Here is a 20,584-nt window from a genome sequence, read left to right on the forward strand (position 1 = left end):
TAGTGTCCGGGACCGGGAGTAAACCATGGAGTAAACGCAACTCCGTGCTGGGCCGTGTTGAAACAACTAGTGAAACAACTGAAAACATCGCTATTTGTTGTTATACTGTAGCCTACTGAACGAGAAACCGCTTTAGATGATTCAGTGACGGAGCGGTCCGAATGAATCCGAATAGTTTTAGACCGTTATGCAAGCGCGTTTAGAATCGAACCAAAATAATGATTCATTCACGAATGATTGGTATCGCTGGTTAAGTCACATAAATTCGGGACACATATAATAACTGCTGAAATATTCACACGTAAAACGTTTCTCAGGTCAATCGGAGCGAGTATCAATCAAACTGAATTAGCCGCACCGCCAGGAAAAGAGGAGGAGGGAGGTTGGTGCCGTCGGGCCGCATGGAGACGATTGGCGGGCCGCATTTGGCCTGCGGGCCGCCAATTGAATAGCCGGGTCTTTACTGGATTCACAGCACTGGTAGGACCTCTAGTGGTTGACTTGTGAATTATTGTTCTTTGATGGGACATAAACAATTTCCCAGATTACATTGGCATCCAACTACTTTACCCTCCTCCTTTCTTCTCTCTTGTCACGATCGACAGAGTCTGTTTCAGATCTCAAGCAGACACCGAAGAAAAAGGAAAATGTTTATATTTGTGCTTTGTGGGTAATGGTAATAAAATGTAAATAAGGTTTCAGAGACCAAATACCCCAGATGGAGGGAAATATGTGTTTCAAATTAACATAAAAGAAAACAAAAGAGAAACAAAAAACACAAATTAATTATTATATTACTGTTGTAGAAACCAAAAGGTATAGTGTTTGAAAAGGGGTTATCATGACATAATCATATTGAAATTCATTCTTCTTTAAGCTGTCTGATAAATAAAATATTTGGCATCAAATATTACTACTTCTTGTGTCATAAATCAGTCTTATTTCAGTTTATGCACTGTTTCTTTGTGTGGTGTGTGGAAAAGCAGATACATTTGTAAGGAACATTTCCCATTTTGTTTAAATAGGTTTTATCCCAGTAACGTCAGTAAATTACCTCAGTTTTCAAAATCAATCCTGTATCACGTCACGTGATCATAAACGGACGGCAAAAGCGCTTCCTCGAAGTGACCATCACATGTACACTTGACTAATTTATGGAAAGACCTTTCTGGAAAAGATTGGGTTCACTTTTGTTTTCGATGACCCGTCGACGTTGAGTAGCGTGACTTACTCTTTTTTATTGAGAAAATTATATAAACAAAGAAGGAAACAGTCAAAATGTAGAACAAATAAATGAAAGGGGGAAAAAAAGACAAGACACAAGACAGGCCTAACAAATCAGAAAAGTACATTGCACTTAAGTTCAATAAAAGAAAAAAAACAGCTGTGTGCAACACCCACATATGGAATATATATATATATATAATTTTTTTTTTTTTTTTTTTTTTTCAAAACATCAAACCTTGAACATTTGTCAATAAACAACAAGTGACAAACAAAACCATTGTTTCATCTCTCCTTAGTTAAATTCAATCTTGTGTGTATGATATGGTTTAGTCCACCTATTAACTGTCCAATCAGAAGTGATTCTGGGGTTCTGTCTCTGTCTCAAATTATAACGGTCAGTTACCCCGGAACTGGGCATTTGTGTCAAATCTGTGAGTGTCAAAATCCCAACTCATGTCAGAGTACTCTGTGTCTGCAAAACCAGCACCGTCAAGTGTCTGGTCAGCTAAGCTTTCTGAGAAAACGTCATTGGGGAGTTCGGTCAACCAGTCTCTAGCAACACTTAAGGCAGTATCGTCAGATTCTCTAGCCCCGTTTATGTCCTTCCTCTAGAGCTACTCTGACGTAATCATGAGCGTCTTGTAAGGAAGCTCTCAAATTCTCCGGGTATGTTACATCCGGGTCATCCACTCCATCGACATTCTGTTGTGTGACCAAATCAAGTGGAGTCTCAAGCTCACGTCCATACAACATCATTGACGGTGACAGGCCTGTATTCTCATGTGGCGCAGTATGAAGAGCGAAACATATCTGAGGTATGTATCTATCCCATGAGGTGTGTTTGTCCCCCACGTATGCACGAATGGCTGTTTTCAAGGTACGGTTCACCCTTTCCGTAGCGTTCATCTGTGGGTGATATGATGTAGTCAACCTGTGTTCCTTATCCAGGGCAGCCACCACATCCTCGAAGAGGTTACTCACAAATGGCGTACCACGGTCCGAAATCAGGTAAGTCGGTGCACCGTGTCTGGCAAATATTTTGCTCAGGAACTTACTTGCAGCAACTTGCGCTGTTGCTGTTCTGACTGCATTTACTTCCACCCACTTAGAGAAGTAGTCGACAAACACAAGAATATACTCATTTCCATTCTGCGTCCAAGGGAGAGGGCCCACAAAGTCTACTCCAGTGTATTCCCAGGGCTTTTGTGGTTTGATTGGGACCATCAGACCTGCTGGTTTATTTTGACTAGGCTTTGTCAATTGACACACTGAACATGAGGTAACGTATCTCTTAACATCCTCTGGCATTTTTTGGCCAGAAGAACCCGAATCTTTAGCCTGGTTAATATTTTGGTAATTCCGAGGTGTCCAGCAGTAGGGTGGTCATGATAGTATTTTAACAAAGTACCTCTGATGGATGTAGGTGCATAGAATTTGAGCTGTTTCATTGGATGTAATCCACAAGTCACTTTAGAGTCTCTGACATACAGCAAACCATCGTGAATGACATACTTCTCATCCACATCCTCCTTTCCGGCACTGTTAAGGGCACATAAAAGATCACTGACCACTGGGTCATTTTCCTGTAATTGCCTCAACTGTGCTTTGTCTGTCAGCATGACTGAGGACAGGCTACAGAGATCCATCCCCCCAATGATTGGATAATCTGGCAGAATGTCTATTGGGGCAGCCTCGCCTTGAATTGGGTTGCGGGACAAAGCATCTAGGACCTTGTTTTGAACACCTAGTTTATGCACAATACTAAAATCAAAGTCCTGCAGGCGTAAGGACCACCTCGCTAGACGTCCCGAAGGGTTTGGGCGGTTCATCAGCCATCTCAGGCTATTATGGTCTGTGTAAACCGTCACATGTTGGCTCTCTACATAGGGTTTGAAGTACTCCAGAGTCCAAATCACTCCTAAACATTCCTTTTCAGGCATTGAGTAGGGTTTCTCAGCCTTGTGTAGAGTTCTGCTTGCAAAAGCCACAACAACATCTCGTCCCATGTCATGCATTAGGGCCGCAACAAGACCCAGGTCGCAAGCGTCTGTGTGTACATAGAATGGACGTGTGAAATTTGGAAAACATAAGATTGGTGCTGACGTGAGACACTTTGTCAAGAAATCCATAGCAGCCTGGCAACTTTCATCCCAGCAGAACAGTGTTTCTTTCCGGGTGAGACGGAAAAGTGGTTCCGCTTTACTTGCATAGCCAGGGATGAATCGTCGATAATAGCCTGTAAGGCCAAGGAATCCTCTGACATCCTTTGTGTCTTTTGGTGTTCTGAACTCAGTCACCGCCTTTACTTTTGCCGGATTTGGAGATATACCCTCTGGTGTGACACGGTAGCCAAGGAATATGAGCTCACTTAGACAGAACTGACATTTGCTCAGCTTTAGAGAGAGACCTGCTGTCTGCAGTCTCAACAGAACCTCCCGAAGGTCTTCAAGATGTTGTTCAAAGGTCGGTGAAGCTATTACGATGTCGTCCAAGTACACTGCACAGCATTTATAAGTCAGGCCAGCGAGGACAGTGTTCATGACCCTTTGAAATGTAGCGGGGGCATTGCTGAGCCCGAAGGGAACGACTTTAAACTGAAATAGGCCACAGAGAGATATAAAAGCAGTTTTTGGTCTAGACTTTCCCTCAACAGACACCTGCCAGTACCCTCGAGATAGATCCAGAGTGAGCACAATCTTTTATCAACTCTCAAGAAAAGTTATCCTTTTATAGACTCTCACGAAAAGGCTATTTTCCTGGCCACGAAAAATAACTTTTCTGTTCTATAAAAAATACTAATTAAAGTATCAACAAATGTAAAGCTTGTAGCTTAGATCTAACATTTAAGGGACTTAATGTGACGTAATGTGACCAGCAGACAGAAGCAATCAGGAGTATAATGGGTTTTAATAAATGAAAACTAAGAATGTAAATGACTACGATTACACACGGAATACATGTATACACAGAGTACAACCAGTAAAACAATACAAGATAGCGAATAACGAATGAGAGTGAGAGTGAGAGAGAGAGTGAGAGAGGATGAGAGAGAGAGAAAGTGAAAGAAAAATCTCAGGATGGCCATTTTCAATTTTTTGTTAACTCTGAGAGACACCAAGACCCTGAATAGCCTTGAAAAAGGGAATAGACAACCTTAAACAGCATTATTAGTTTTTTTTTTACAACCTTAAGCAGATTTTCGATAGAAAATAGTACTTGCATGTGTATGGCTCTTGTGTGGAGCTGAGGACAAAACGTGTGTGGGTAGAGGACTGTGTTGGTGCTGCCATTTCATACTGCCCTCGCTCTGTGATGATTTCTCTTGCTAAATGTCACTATTAGTAAATGTAGCGCTGGGCGCCTTTTTAAGCAGAACATATTTTAACTATTTTTGTACACTAATTAAGACTGCTTATTAAATTATTTGCACTTGTGTCTCTGACCTCCCTGGCACACCCGAACCTGTGTGACCTAGTGTTCATTACTGGGTTATTTAGATATTCCCTGATTGATTCAGGGTGGCGTAGTCGACAATTATCACCATAAACTAAATTATTTATTAAAAGCCTATACCGCTCCGTCACATAAGTAAAGAAAAAAATACTGGGCTAAAGATCATGTTTCTGAAATACACACTTTGATTTTTACTAACAAAAAGTCGACGTGTCAACTGATTGGGATTACGTTTAGGGAGCCTTTCATCTTCGAGTATAGAGATCGCTAAGACATTGAAACATAAAAACATACTCCGTCATTTTGCTCATACAGGACATCATTCAAACTGCAAAGTGTTTACTTATATTTGTGTACACTCGCAATAAAACACAACATTGTGCTTTTGTCAAACTGTAAACTCTTGTCAAACTGTAACCTACAACTGTCACCCAACCAAAATCTCTGTCTCTCTTTCTTAAAAGGATATTCCGTTCTTAAGCTTTATGCCATTTCTATCGTGAGAACGTGAGATAACATAACAGTTTATAACATAGCAGGTAGACGGCATCTTGAACACTACGTTCTTCCCTCCATGCAATGAAGTCTGGCGCCTTATGTTTGTGCCATGGATTCCCAAAATGCTTAAATGAGCCAATGTACTGTACATTGGTGTGTGTGAATTGCATCTCACGCTCCTCCCCGCAGCGCGGGTATAAACACGGAAGTGGATGCACACACCACTTGTCTTTCGCTTTGGAACCGATTGGCGTCGATGTGCTGTTGTTTACAACGAGCGAGTGTGTTGGTATTCTTCTAGGAGCGAGTGCAGCGGTGATCGCGAGCTTTGAGCTCTCAACTGCTGTTTTAACAGTATAAAATTTCTGTGTTTGTTGACGGCTGGTTAGAGGGCGGAAAAGTGAATGCTTCACTGTTTCAGTTCACTGTTCAGTGTTGCCGCAGTCATTCCCCTGTGTGCTCCGGCACTGGTGATGGGTCCCATTTCCTGAAAGAGCAACACGGGTGCGTTTGCACCTTTAAAAAGAAAAAAAGAAAAAAAGGATGCCGTTCCACCCGATCGGTCTGGCGACGTCTACATTAGTGGTCCAGGAGCGTAATCGTTGGCTCAGCCTGGTTGATATGGCGGATGCGGACAAGGTTTGGTTCCTGGTCTTCCCAATCTTTTTTTCTGATGAAATGGAGTAGAGTATTTGAAACTTGTTTGAAAGAAGATTCAAACAAATTAGTCTTTAATCCAAAAGTCCAACGAATACAGGAGAATAATGGGGAAACACAAACACATAACTGTGACGACATCGAACAAAAAACACAGGTAACACCGTTCTTAAATAACATGGAGAAATAATGAGATAATGAACAGAACAAGTGAACAGAATCATTAATCAAACACACTGGAAAACTGGAAAATCTACATTTGATAAATACAATCTGTTATACAGTACGTGTCTCATATGGTGCTCAGTTTAGACCCTTTTTACTGTGAATCAGTCTGTATATTTACTGTAAATGCATCAGTTTATATGCTGACGTGAGATTGACAGCAGCGTATTCACTGTAATCCTGATTATTCCTGAAACTGACACTGTCAGGACAGTCAGATTTCTTGTGGAAGTTCACCACTGCGTAATTCAGATCCTCAGCAGATGTGATGCAGCGCTGAGAGTCACCAGTGCCTTTCTCAACTGTAGCAGAGGAATCAGAGGGGCTCGTGGGTAAATCTCTCTGGGCGTCTTTAATCTCTTTGTAATCACAACCAGCGTGAGAAACCTGAAGGGAGACAAAACATTTGTGACCCGTCACAGAAACCAGGGACACAAGTCGGCAGCACAACTTTCGAGCAAAATGAGAAAGAAGCGGGGTTTTTTTCAAAATTGGTGATTTTCGTTTTTTTGCAGAATCTGTTAGTTGAGATCACGAAGAAGCCTCTCCATGTTTGAGATAGCAGTATTGGTATATTTAAAAGCGTACATTTTGAGTTTGAAATCGGCTTGTTTTTCTGAGATTCTAGCACGCAGTAGGGGCGTGTCATTGTCGGTGTGTATTTCCATACTGAATAAGCCGGCTTTTGTTTCTTTTGTTATTGCCCCCGCCCTCCAAGGGAACAGCGTGGCTACTTAGGCTATTATGCAGCGCTCTGGTCGGCTCTATCTGGTTTCAAAATTCAATGAAGATGGACGCCAATAACATTTCGATGTCCAGCAATCGTTAATAATTCATTCTCATTTTTGATAAAAACAAACTTTTTTTTTTTTTCAATCACATTCTACAAACCTCTTCATTGTTTCCTGGTGTGACTTGAGATCTTTTGGACGACGGATCTGTCAAATACAAGACAAATGAACTGTTTGGTAAATCTTATCACATTATATTTCTCTATTTTGCTCATCTTTAGTTGTAGTAAGCTGGAGTTATTGTATGAACAAAAGGGGAAATAAAAAGGTCTATATGAATGTTAATGTATCAGTTTGATCAAAAAGTGCTTTTAAAGAGAGTAAAAATGGAAGAATGAGTTTTACTGTGAGAGCGACGCCTCCTGACGAGAGTCACGGTCACTAACCCGAGTCCAGTGATGATCAGAAGCACACACACACACACACTGACCGTCAGAGGAGAGCCTGAAAACACCAGAGAGTCACCATCTCAACCACAGACACAGATGAGTGTGTTTCAGAGTGTGTTTGTACCTGTTACAGGAGACGCAGATGTTATCGCTGGAGAATTAAACCATGATGATGATGATGTTCTGTGATGGTTTGTCTCTAAAACACAGAAAACTCAGTGTCACAAACAGTGTTTTCTTTCTTTCTTTCTTTCTTTCTTTCTTTCTTTCTTTCTTTCTTTCTTTCTCCACTCACACAGATCCTTCACTTCCCCTTTCTCACAGACGCTGATGTCTTTCACACATTATTGAACCATCAGATATGTCTCACTCACAAAACCACACAGTGCTGACTTCTGAGCGTCTTTAAACTGTTTGCAGGATTTAAAGTGTTGCTGATGTGATGATCTCTTTGCTAAGGACTTTAGCACATGCATGTGTTGTTAACTAACAGTAATCTGCAGGAGGTTTGAGTTTAATTGACGTTTTAAGAGACATTCTTTTTTTAGTGGACTTAAATATGTCTAATACTAATATACTCACTAATGTACATTAAAGGAGAACTCCGGTCAATTTTAACATTGAGCTCATTTTTTTGTAAATTTGGAGTGCTGTCAATACAGAGAACAACAACAAAAATCGGTGTTGCCTACACTTGTTATCCTCTTTTTAAAATTTGCACCCTGTTGACTTCAATGGGACAAGTTTTAAACCTGCTTTTAGCCTCTTAACATCCTTGATGTGTCATTACAAGTGCACAGCCAATGTGAGTGATTCCTTCAGAGTGAACACGGTGAATCTGACTGCAGTAGATGTGAAAGATATGAATAAAAAGGTTAATTCAGCCAGCGCACATACCTGTATTTATTTAGTATTATTCGCTGACTTAAGCTAGCTTCTTCTTTCAGCTTCTTTTGCACGAAGAACAACATTGTGACGAAACGCGTTTTGTCCGTTCAGGGCCACTGTAGAAACATGTTGGCGCATTTCAATGTAAGGGGACCCACGGTTTATGTAGATAGAAATGTCTCATTCTAAGGTAATAAAAACATAACGGTTCATTAAGTAAGGTCTTTATACACCACTCAAAACATAGTAATGTATATGATATTGCATTTTTGTCAACAGATCCTCCTACATTTTACACAATGCATCTTTAATACCTTGGAAAATGGCATTTAATACTTTTTAAGGGCCTTCATTTTCTCTTAATTGATTTATCAACTTTTAATACTTTTTAAGATATGACCCATTTTCACTAATATGGCTTCTAATTTAATGTACTAGTTTTTCATAATGAAGAGCCATGTTTACTATTCACACTGTTTGATCTGGAAAGCTTCAGGTTCCTGCAAAAATAAATTTTAATCAAACACTTAATAAAAGGTTTAGTTACCTATGATCACACGCGTGAACTCGACATCGACAATCGATTACTTTGGACTTTGACCGAAAACAGGATGTAAATACAGGTATGAGCGCTGGCTGAATTAACATAATTTTTATTCATATCTTTCACATCTACTGCAGTCAGATTCACCCGTGTTCACTCTGAAGGAATCACTCACATTGGCTGTGCACTTGAAATGACACATCAAGGATGTTAAGAGGCTAAAAGCAGGTTTAAAACTTGCCCCATTGAAGTCAACAGGGTGCAAATTTTAAAAAGAGGATAACAAGTGTAGGCAACACCGATTTTTGTCGTTGTTCTCTGTATTGACAGCACTCCAAATTTACAAAAAAATTGTAAAAAAAATTGACCGGAGTTCTCCTTTAATAACACAGTATAAATATTAAATGGGAGTTGACAACCAGTTTCCTCAAATTAAACAAGTTAACAGTTTTTAATTCAGTGCATGATATTATTACAGTAACACTGTAAAGTAGATTACAGTAAAGAACTGTTTCACAGCTGCTCTTGATTTGCTGTTTTTACAGTATTATTGTAGTGGATGATGTACAGGCTTGCTGACAACCAAAACTGCCAATTGTCAATTGTAAATTTTGTAACAGCATTCTTTTTGGTAACACTTTAGAATACTGTATCTTACTTACTGCATAACTTATCAGGAATTATTGAAGTACTAATAGGTAATTCTTCATTAACTACTTCTTCACTAGTGTTAACTACTAAGGAAGTTGTGTTAACTAATCAGTATGTAATATAATTTTATTGTTGTGTTAGGTAACAGTTAGTTAATCAATAACTAATGAATTCTGTCATACCTCCCTATGAGCTATTATTAATTATCTACTAATTAAGGTTCAAGAAAAATAACTAAGAAGTAACTAACATACAATGCCGATATGGTGCATTTCTTCAGCGAAATACAGGTTTGTGTACGTTTTATTGAATCTATAAAATCATTACTGTGCTGTAAATCATTTTATTTTATGCAAGGCAACATACAAGGACACAATGTCAGTTAGCTAGCTAACGTCTTTTTTGCGTGATGGAAACGCCTGATTCCTTGCATAAAACAAATGTTTTTATTTCTAAAGATCCTAAAACATCAGATGTTAAAATATGTTCTTAGAGCTGTGCACTGTTTGTTTATGGGCAGGTTATGGAGTCAGTAACAGCATATTTTGGCTATGAGTGAAACATAGGGCGGCGGTCTAATAATTCTTTATTAATTACTAATGAGTTTTTCACTTTTTCACTTTAGAATATGGTTTCAGGTTATAAGTAGCCTAATTCCTGGATAATTATTTGATAGTTCTTTATTAATTACTAATGAGTTCCCTATATTTTCACTTTAGAATACTGTATCAGGTTCTAAGTAATTCCTGAAGAATGATCTAATAATTCTTTATTAATTACTAATAAGTTCCCTATATTTTCACTTTAGAATACTGTTTCAGGTTAAAAGTAGCCTAATTCCTGGATAATTATTTGATAGTTCTTTATTAATTACTAATCAGGTTATAAGTAATTCCTGCAGAATTATTTGACAATTATTTATGAATTACTAATAAGCTCCCTTTCAGTTTCCCTCAGTCGTTGCCTCAAATACATGAATTTACTCAATGGCATATGCTGAGGAAAACAGACACACACAGTACTTTACAGGTATATTAAATATAAAAAACTAATCTGAGGTAAGTTGAGTGGGGTTCCTTTCTGAAGTTGATTTCTTACAGAACACACTCAAAAAAACACACAGGTAAAAACCTCTTTAACTTTGTATGCATTTGTTAAAATTGTATTTTCATAATACTACTTCCATTAATAACATTAGTAAATAAGGAAGGTCACAACTCATTGTAGTTTGTATGACTGTTCATTAGTTACTTCTTAATTATTATTCTTGAACCTTAATTAGTAGATAATTAATAGTAGTTCTTCAGGCGGTATGACAGAGTTAATTAGTTAATGATTAACTAACTGTTACTTAACACAATCATAAAATTATTTTACATACTGATTAGTTAACACATCTTCCTTAGTAGTTAACAGTAGTGAATAACTAGTTAATGAAGAATTACCTATTAGTTCTTCAATAATTCCTTATAAGTTATGCAGTAAGTAAGATACCGTATTCTAAAGTGTTACCTTATTTTTTACAGTGGGTGAATACATTGCTGGCAATAATAACATTATGATTGTGTTCATTTAAATATTATAATAAGCATTTGATTTACAGATTTGCAGTACAGTCAGAATAAACTGCTGTCCTGACATCATTTACTACTGAAACAACACTGAAAACATGCTTTCTGTTATCAGCAAAACAATGATTAATAAATCTCACGGTTTGGTCCAGTAGAGAATGAAACCGATGTGAGAATAATCAAAAACCATGGAAACCAAGGGAAACAGAACATAAGCACAGGGAATGAAATAAGGAACAAATTGAATATAATACAAACTAAGAGTCCATGGAAAATTTTAATTGACATTCAATTGACTTTATAATGTTAAAGATCTCATGTTTGCTCTGCACTCTCAAAAATAAAGGTCCTTAATTGTAATTTATGGTTTCATGAAGAACCTTCAACATCCATGGAATCCTGGGGGAAAAAAAAACTTGCGGAACCTTTATTTTGAAGAGTTTGTTTTTTCATTTTATCTGGTCTATTAGCATCTAGAGGTGTTCATTATTATTACTGTAATTATGTGTGATGTTGTGGAGAGGGTCTCAGTTACTCACCTGTTAAAACCTTAAGATTCACTTCAGTGTAGGAATCTTTTTTTGTAGTTATATCAACTGCACACTGGTACGTCCCAGAATCCTCTTCTCTCAGATCTCTGATGGTCACAGTGAAGACTGATGCACTTGTGTCGTCATACAGAGAGAATCTTCCAGACTGAACCCATTTATCTGTTTCATTAGTCCTGATGAGAGCAGAGCACCACTTAGACTTTGGGTTAACTGGCCTCTTTCCTTTACAAAAATACTTTGCATTTGCTGTATATTCTTTTTTATATTTGCATGTGATGTTGACGACTCCTCCTGAATATCCTGTCACACTCGTGGAGCTCACGACACCTACAACAAACCAGCATTAAAATTCAATTAGGACCACTTCTTAAATTCCACAACATGAACTGAAGTTAAAGACTCTCCTCATCAATTCTGTGCTGTTTTTCATGATTTACTCTGAGTTCAGATTCTTACCAGGAATCATCAGCAGAGTGAAAGTCCAGATGATCTTCATTCTTCTCTCTTATTAAATGATCTTCTCTGTTGTTAGTAGATTCAGTTCTTCTGAAGCTCTCGATGTGTGTTCAGAAGAGTTTTGAGTGTTTCTTTCCTGGTTACATGTTTAACATGAAGAGCTGAATGTGCCAGAGACGCCCACTTCCCCTGAGAGAGAGAGAGAGAGAGAGAGAGAGAGAGAGAGAGAGAGAGAGAGAGAGAGAGAGAGAGAGAGAGAGAGACATAGAGAGAGAGAGAGGGAGGGGAGAGAGAGAGAGAGAGAGAGAGAGAGAGAGGGAGGGGAGAGAGAGAGAGAGAGAGAGAGAGAGAGAGAGAGAGAGATTAATAAAGCGGGAAGTGAAACTAATGCTTCACATGTGCTTCAGTTGACAGTGACATCTGATGGAAACATTCACAAACAGCAGCGGTTCACATTGCAACTATAAGTGCAGGTTTCTGATTGATCAACATGATTCATATCACAGTGAAATATGACTGACAGAATAGAATACAACAAAGTCCAGGGGCAAACACAGAGAACACATGAAAGAGCCCCTCTTAAGGACAGGATTCTGGACGCTCCACAAAAAGAAGAGAGCCTGGAGACTGAGAGGTAGACAGTGAGAAGACTTCTATAGCCCTCCAACTCCAAACATTTACACAGGGACTAACAAGATTAACAAGAAATCAAGCTAACGACACCTGAAACCAACATGAGAAACTACAAGAGGATGTGGTGGATCTTTTATAGATGAGATTAATTATGTTACTAACCATGGAAATCTGACTTTAGATTTTAAACTTATGATAAACTTTTATCACACTTCCCATTTTTATGTCTGATGGTGACTAACTTTCCATTCCAGATCTAACAATAAAACAAAAAAAAAATTCATACTTCCTTTTATTTAGGATGTAGCCACCAGACCAACTTTCGATATGATCTAACAAACTTTGACTCAATGTAACCTTGGTCAAGTGGAACTTTGAAAATGGACTCAATGTCCTGTTTATTTTGACTGTATTGTGAAATGATTGACTGGAATATTACCCCCTTACAATGTTTTTTTATATTTTGCTGATGTCACTAACAAAGGGTAATGAAAGACTTGCTTTAAACAATTTAACCAGTCATATTGATAGAGCGGGACATGTTAGTCAAGATGATTCTATTTTGATGTGTCTGGCTTTACCCTATAAAGCCTGTTGTATTCTTCTGTTGGGCCGAGATTCTCTGAGTATTGCTCGTTTGAATAAACCATCTGAGGGACATTTACTGAAGTCTGTCTCTTTTGTTATTTATGCTGCACAGCAAAGAAGTTAGAGTAAGAGACTCAGCCAGTTGTCGACGGAAGACGCAAAGAGCTAGAGTATAAGAGTTATTGAGTGTCGATTTGTAGACGCTCTGTGTTGATCAGTAGCAACAGATTTATTTATTAAGTGTTGATTTGTAGACGCTAGATAGTCAGATTTAGGGAAAAATCTATTACAAGGACTACAAAGATGGCAGACAGAACAGGAAACAGGAAGTATAACAAAGTCCAAGGACAAACAGAGAACAAATGACATGATTAATAACAGTACAATACGATTATTTTTTTATTACAAGTTTTCTGAAATGGTATGTTTAAATATGCAAATGTAGTATTTTATAGGAGCATTTTCTAAAACAGAAATCTGAACATTAGAACTCTTGTTTAATTTTGTTGACATATTAATGTGTTTTGGATTTCTCTTTTTATCACTCCATAAATCATAAAACACTGTCAACAGCCAGAGAAACAGCTGAGCATATTTTCAAGAGTAAATTGTGAGTCTGATCTCCTGCTGGTGGAAGAGAGTCGTTCAGGTGTTCAGCTCCACGGACAGAGACTCTTCAGAGATTCATCACGATACACACACACATTCACAGTCTGTCCTGATGATCTTCTGTCATCATCAACATCAAATTACACTTCACAAATGTCTTATGATGCTGGATAAGTGACCTTCAATGAAACATTACATACATCAACAAATCATAAATCAGTTTATTTGAACAGATGAGACTTCTGTAGTGAGCAGATATTAATAAAAGCAATTAGTTCCATGAAACTGAATTACAGATGTATTTTGGCTTGGTTTTGTGTTGAGGATGTTCACACTTGATCATCATACGACCTCCTGAGTGGCCAGTGACTCTAGACACGCCCACTTTAGCTGTCAATCACAAATATCAGACTGAATCAGTGTCTTCATCAGTGTGAATGTGACATTTAGCAAATACTGAAACTTACTAGATGACACTGATAGTTTGTTCTACTCGCCCATGATGTGCAGATGAACTGTATTAATAATGGAGTAACTGTACGAGTGTCCATTGATCCAAACTCCACATAAATAAACTCCTCCATCATCTGGAGTCACAGCAGAAATACTCACAGTCATGAGTTTCATCATGTAACCCCCTAGACTAGAGTTTTACACTGTTCTACACTTTTGTTAGATATATGCAGTACCGTAGTTTCCCTGTAGGGGGTGCTATATAAACTGGTTGACTGAGACGTAGATATTGAGAGAAGAAGACTGTTCTTAGCTGAGACACGAGGTGATCAAGCACTGTTTTTGAAGTGTTACTAATGCACGACTCTCTGACAAAATATGTTTGAACTTTTCATATAAAATTGCTGAAGTATATTCATGGGTTTCAAAAGGAATTCCAATTGATGTTGATTGAGAAACATTACTTCTGCAAACTCTGCTGACTTTATGTGTTCAAAGAAATGATTAGTTGATGTGCTTTAACTGATTAATGATCAGACAATTGTATTTATGTTATAGTGAATGAAAAAAAAAAACAGTCAGTTAAAAGATGATGTTTATTGAAAGTATTTTAATATTTCACATGTACTGATGTTAATTAGCTTAAAAATTGTTAAAAGTGCTTTTGCGATTTATTTTACTCATGAGTTTATTGCATGACAAGCATATATGAATTTTGAGAGATGTTAACTGTGAATTGTGTTTTGTGCAGATTATTATCATTATTTTTGCCTGATTCCATTCTGTGACATGATCAACTGTGAGCTTTTGTGAGCTATGGCGAGCCGGACTGTGATTTGGTGAAGGGTCAACTACACGTTCTACTGACGTTCAACCCGGACCTGTTTGCATCGTGGGATACTTTTCAATTACAGCTAAGCTGTTACTTTATACACACACTTACCCGGGGGGGTAGTAAAAAAAAAAAAAAGCCTTACATACATTAATTTTACGCTACACACACTCTTTGACTTTTGGACACTTTATTTTATTTATTTTTTGGACCTGTCATGCACAACCTGGACTAAATATTGCTTTTCCCCATTTCAGATAGTGTTGTGTTGGGACAAGACATCAATACATTAACTTCTTATTTTATTATTTGGTTATTAAATGTTCTGTGTACAATAAATGTGATTCACACTATTTGGCCCAAAGTTAATTTTTATCCTCCTAAGAGTTGAACCTAGCCCTATACTCATTAATATTCAGAGTGATACAACACTCATGGTGTTATATTGACAACTGCTACAGTGTTACAATCAGAAATACTGAATCTTTTTTTCCTATTCCATATGCTGTAATTATATAAAATAAATGTAATTATATAAATAATATAATTAGGTTAATGTGAATATTCACAGCTGAAATTGTCAGTTTTCTCCAATATCCACCATAATAATATTAACCACTGGCCATAAACACCAATCTGGTAAGTTCCAGCATCTTGTGTGATTAGATCTCTAATGTAGATCATGAGGTCTTTCATTAATCCATTGATCATGTTTCTATTATTTATTATAGTTGTACTCTGTTGCTTTCTCATGTATTTTGTCTTATCTTTATGCCAAGACTTCCCTGATCTAACAAGAAGACTTCCTCCAGAATATCCAGTGACACTGACGCATCTCACTGCACCTGTCAATCAGATTGATACTGTGATCAGAAACCTCATGAACAGAAAACAGCATCATTACTGCAGTGATGAAAGAGAAAAGCTCTGACCTGAGATCAGGGAGAAAGTGAAGAAGATGAGGAGGATCTTCATTGTGAGTTGAGTTCAGTCATAGGATGTTAGTTTATAGTATGCCATCATATGGATAGATCTCCTTTGACTCAGTACTAATTTAAACACTGAGAAAGAGCGCCATCTGGCTGAAGTTTTCATGCAGATTCTCATGAATATCATAGTGGATGATAATTTTGGATATTTCTATGCATGCTGTTTTAGTGGGTGGCTAAACACAGACTAATTAAAGGCAGAGTAGGTGATTTGTTCCATAGTAGGAAAAAAAAATACTATGGAAGTCAATGGGGTCCATCAACTGTTTGGTTACCGACATTTTTCAAAATATCTTCTTTTGTGTTCAGCAGAAAAAAGAAAGTCATACAGGTTTGAAACAACTTGAGGGTGAGTAAATGATGACAGAATTTTCATTTTTGGGCGAACTATCCCTTTAAGCAGGGACGAGTAGAGATGAGTATGTATACTGCAGCAGTTTAATTAAAGACAATTCCAACGGTTCCGGTGTTAGCCTGGTGGCTAGTTCCTATAACAGTGTTCCTATAACTACCTGGTGCGAAAGCCCCTCACCAAGGAAACAGACAATAAGGACACAGGAACCATAGAATGAAACAATAAGAGCCCTTGAAAATAAATCTAAATAAATTTGATAGTACGAGATGGGGGTGGAGAAGGCCCTGATGGAATGGGCAGAGTGGGATGCCTTGATGGAGCCAGAGGGATGAAGACCCTCAGAGCCTTAGGCAGTGCAGTCCAGGGCAGAGCCGGTGAGGTGCAAGATCTCCCTTGTTCTACAGTCAAGGGAGCCAAACGGCTGGAGAATCAGGGTGATGCCACTGGACCGGAAGGCCAGGGTTGAGCCGGAGGATTTGAGGACTGAAGTGGAGCTTGGGGCTTGGAGGACCGAGGTGCAGCCGGTGGGAGTGAGGACGCAGGTGGAGCCAGAGGACTGGAGAATCAGGGTGATGCCACTGGACCGGAAGGCCAGGGTTGAGCCGGAGGATTTGAGGACTGAGGTGGAGCAGGAGGCTTTGAAGACCAAGGTGGAGCCAGGCAGAGTGTGGATGCAGGGGGTACAGCCAGGAAGCCAGACAGAACCAGGAAAGGAGGCATAGCTAAGGAACTAGGGGGAACAAGTGAAGGAGGCAGAGCTTGGGAACTGGACGGGACCAGCAGAGGAGGTGGTGCTACGAGACTGGACTGCACCAGCGGAAGAGGAAGGGCCAAGAAACCAGAGTTTACAACAAGCCGGGTGTGACCGGTGAGGAAGGAGAGAGCCCAGGGTTGGGAGTCCATTCTAGGGTATCCAGATCAATAAGTGCTTGCTCCGGGATTGACATGGCAGCAGGCTCTGGGGCGTACATGACCTATTAGTATTAGTAATAAAAATATCAAGCATAGAAAATGATAAAAAGGTGATAAAAAAAAAAAATATCATTCAGTTCATTTATATTCTGCTGTGGCTTGTCAAGCAGTGAGATGACTGACAGCAGCGTATTCACTGTAATCCTGATTATTCCTGAAACTGACACTGTCAGGACAGTCAGATTTCTTGTGGAAATTCACCACTGCGTAATTCAGATCCTCAGCAGGTGTGATGCAGCGCTGAGAGTCACCAGTGCCTTTCTCAGCTGTAGCGTAAACACAGTTTGAAGAAACAGAGGGGCTTGTGGGTAATTGTGCAGTGGCATAAACAGTGTCAGAAGAATCAGAGGGGTTTGTGGGTAATTGTTTGTGAGTCTCTTTAATGTCCTCATAATCACAACCAGTGTGAGAAACCTGAGGAGAGACAGAGAAATTATTTACAGCTCTGAATATCATTAGGATGGAAGGCATTAGACATTTAATTAAACATTTTATACAGTAACTGAACTCACAACTTCATGTTTCCCTGGTCCATTCTGAGACGACGAATCACCACCTGCCAAAAACAAGCGTCCTTTAATCAATGACATCATACATTATCACATTTTAACAATTATGTCTTTTGTAAATGTTTTTAAAACATCATCAAATATCTGCATTTTGTATTTATAGCCAATAGGTGGCGACAGATTCAAATTGGAAAAACAAATCTTTGTGTTTTAATCTCAGTATAAATGGAGAGTTTCTATATCTAAAGTAGTTAGGAAGGAGTTTTACCTTGAGACTGATACTTCTTACAGAGAAACAGTAATAAGAGTCCAACGATGATCAGAAAAAGAAGAACCAGAACCAGAGGAATGATCAGAGAGGAGCCTGAAAAATCTAGAGATAATAATAAGAACGATCGGTCATTTCAAAAATAAATAAAAAAGTTTACGTTTTATAAGCACAAATGCTCGCCTTGCTCTGTTCTGTGATGTGCGTTAGTGACGTCGCGTAATACGCAATTACGTTGAAAAGGTCAAGTTGACGTGTTTACAAATGTGCGGAAGGAGGACCATATACACATTTTCAAATGTATTTGTGTCAGTTTATCCGTTTAAAATGCCCATTTCGTGTGCGTATCCTGGGTGCTTTAATATTAAAAAGCCTAAAAGAAAATTTTCTTCAGGACAGAAATTTTTCAAGCGTGACCTTTTCAACGTAATTGCGTATTACGTGACGTCACGAACGCGCATCACAGAACAGAGCAAGGCGAGCATTTGTGCTTATAAAACTTAAACTTTTTTATTTATTTTTGAAATGACCGATCGTTTCGCTAGATAAGACCCTTATTCATCGTCTGATATCGTTTAAAGCCCTTTGAAGCTGCACTGAAACTGTCATTTGGACCTTGAACCGTTTGGGTCCCATTGGAGTCCATAATATGGGGACAAATCCTGGAATGTTTTCATCAAAAACCTTAATTTATTTTCGACTGAAGAAATAAAGACATGGACATCTTGGATGACATGGGGGTGAGTAAATTATCAGCAAAAGTTTTTTTAAAAGTGAATCCTTTAACTTCAGTTTTAACTGTGGTGCAAGTGTGGTAAAGTGGACTAACATAAATACTGAAAACTGCACTAACATTACAACACTACTACTAAAGTAAAAAGACTGTTGTGATATGGTGTCCAAATTGCTGCAACACCAAACACTGTTGTAACACCAAATGACCACACAAACTTTCACACTTTGTTCAGATGTCCAGTTCCTGAGTTCACACACTGCTGTAGCTCTTCCCACAAAAAATGACATGTTCCCCTGATCTATATCTACAACACAATCTATAACAGGGTTTCCCCAAACAGTAGGAAATAAGAATATGAATGTACCAGAACACAGTAAACATCTGAACATCAACTGATGTTTCAAATCAACCAATTACATTATACATATAAAGAGTGACATGACGAATAAAACTATCACAAACACGTGACCAGTGCATTTGCAGAACAGCACCATAGATCTAAACACTTTTAACTGCAGAGACTTAAGTAATACTGACTGCAGCTCAGATTTGTGAGGACACTTCCTCTTTTGTAACTGTGGTTTGTGACTTTGTTTTATCAGACACCATGTTACTTCTACATTAAAATAATCCTGTGTGCAAATCTACAAGAACAGAATAAACCTGGTTCTTCATTCTGTTTCCACATTCAAGCAACATGATGCAAGACACACATCACTGAGAAAATCATTCGTACCTGTAACATTGATCAGGACTCGTGTGATGAAGATCTGGTGTCCTTGATCAGACTGAACTCCACACCAGTATTCTGAATCTTCTTCAGTCACATGACTGATGCTTCCCGTCAGGAGCTGCTGTTCTCTGTCATCATACAGCCGGATCTTTCCCTCATCCCTCCATCTTCTGCTCTCCTTCACAGACGTCTCTTTAGCACAGAGATCAGCTCCAGATCTCCAGCACAGAAACTTCACATCACGAATGTGGGATTGTGGGTATTTGCAGTTGATGTTCACAGATCCTCCTGCAGAAGCTGATAGACTGATGCTCTTCACACAACAATCCTCTGTTTAAGATCCAGATAAAGTGCAGCAATGTTACAATCACCAGATATATTCATGGATTCTGTCAAATAATGCATAAATGACTGAAAGCAGCTCACCCTTCTTAATGTCCAGATTAAACTCAGAGAAGAAACTGTAATCTTCAGAAACTTTGACTATAATCTTATATTGTCCAGAGTCGTTCTCATTCAGATCTCTGATAAACAGAAGTAAGAGTCCTGCAGATCTGTCATCATGAACGGAGAATCGTCTGTCATGTTTCCATTCTGCTCTTCTGTTAGTGTTTATTACAGTAAAACACTGATCTGCAGTTTTACAGACGTCTATCACAGGATTCTCTTCTTGAATCTCATATTTGAAGTTTATAATGACGTTTCCTCCTGAATATCCACTTACAGTCATGTTTTGTTGACCTGTTAAAAACAAACCCAGTATTATTGTTTAAAAAATCAAGTCAGTAATGATACTTCATCTTAATTTAATAACAAACACATCTGTTATGCGTTTCAAATGTGAACGTCAGTAATTACAGTCAGTGTTCAGTATCGTGATGTTGTGGAGATCTTCATGAGTTTGAGGGTCTCAGTTACTCACCTGTTAAAACCTTCAGATTCACTTCAGTGTGGGGATCTGTTCCTCTAGTTATATCAACTGCACACTGGTACGTCCCAGAATCCT

The 20,584-nt window shown here is 38.5% G+C and overlaps 2 protein-coding genes and 1 long non-coding RNA gene across 3 annotated transcripts in view; 1 reads left to right on the forward strand and 2 right to left on the reverse strand.

Annotated features, from left to right (window-relative positions):
* Positions 1–4,122: 4,122 nt before the first annotated feature.
* LOC311077675 (uncharacterized protein) lies at positions 4,123–12,090 on the reverse strand. The gene is made up of 6 exons (XM_084106261.1): positions 11,902–12,090; positions 11,434–11,772; positions 7,365–7,439; positions 7,197–7,295; positions 6,952–6,998; positions 4,123–6,447 (listed from the first exon to the last, which is right to left on the reverse strand). The coding sequence occupies exons 1-6, from the start codon at positions 11,939–11,941 to the stop codon at positions 6,178–6,180; spliced, it is 870 nt and encodes a 289-aa protein (XP_083962387.1). The 5' UTR covers positions 11,942–12,090; the 3' UTR covers positions 4,123–6,177.
* Positions 12,091–15,935: 3,845 nt separating this feature from the next.
* Positions 15,936–17,356, forward strand: LOC311077680. Its single transcript, XR_014604962.1, has 2 exons — positions 15,936–16,848; positions 17,011–17,356. It is a non-coding gene; the product is annotated as an uncharacterized lncRNA (long non-coding RNA).
* The window catches only part of LOC311077662 (polymeric immunoglobulin receptor-like), a 46,917-nt gene continuing 42,762 nt past the window's right edge, over positions 16,430–20,584 (reverse strand). The window contains exons 3-7 of the mRNA XM_084106244.1: positions 20,005–20,319; positions 19,582–19,908; positions 18,110–18,214; positions 17,845–17,888; positions 16,430–17,746 (exon numbers count right to left, since the gene is read on the reverse strand). Coding sequence (XP_083962370.1) covers positions 17,435–17,746; positions 17,845–17,888; positions 18,110–18,214; positions 19,582–19,908; positions 20,005–20,319 — 1,103 coding nt within the window. The 3' untranslated portion in view covers positions 16,430–17,434. The remainder of the gene's footprint in view (positions 17,747–17,844; positions 17,889–18,109; positions 18,215–19,581; positions 19,909–20,004; positions 20,320–20,584) is intronic.

Source organism: Abramis brama, assembly GCF_963993115.1.
Source record: "Abramis brama genome assembly, chromosome: 2".
Classification (NCBI taxonomy): Eukaryota; Metazoa; Chordata; class Actinopteri; order Cypriniformes; family Leuciscidae; genus Abramis; species Abramis brama.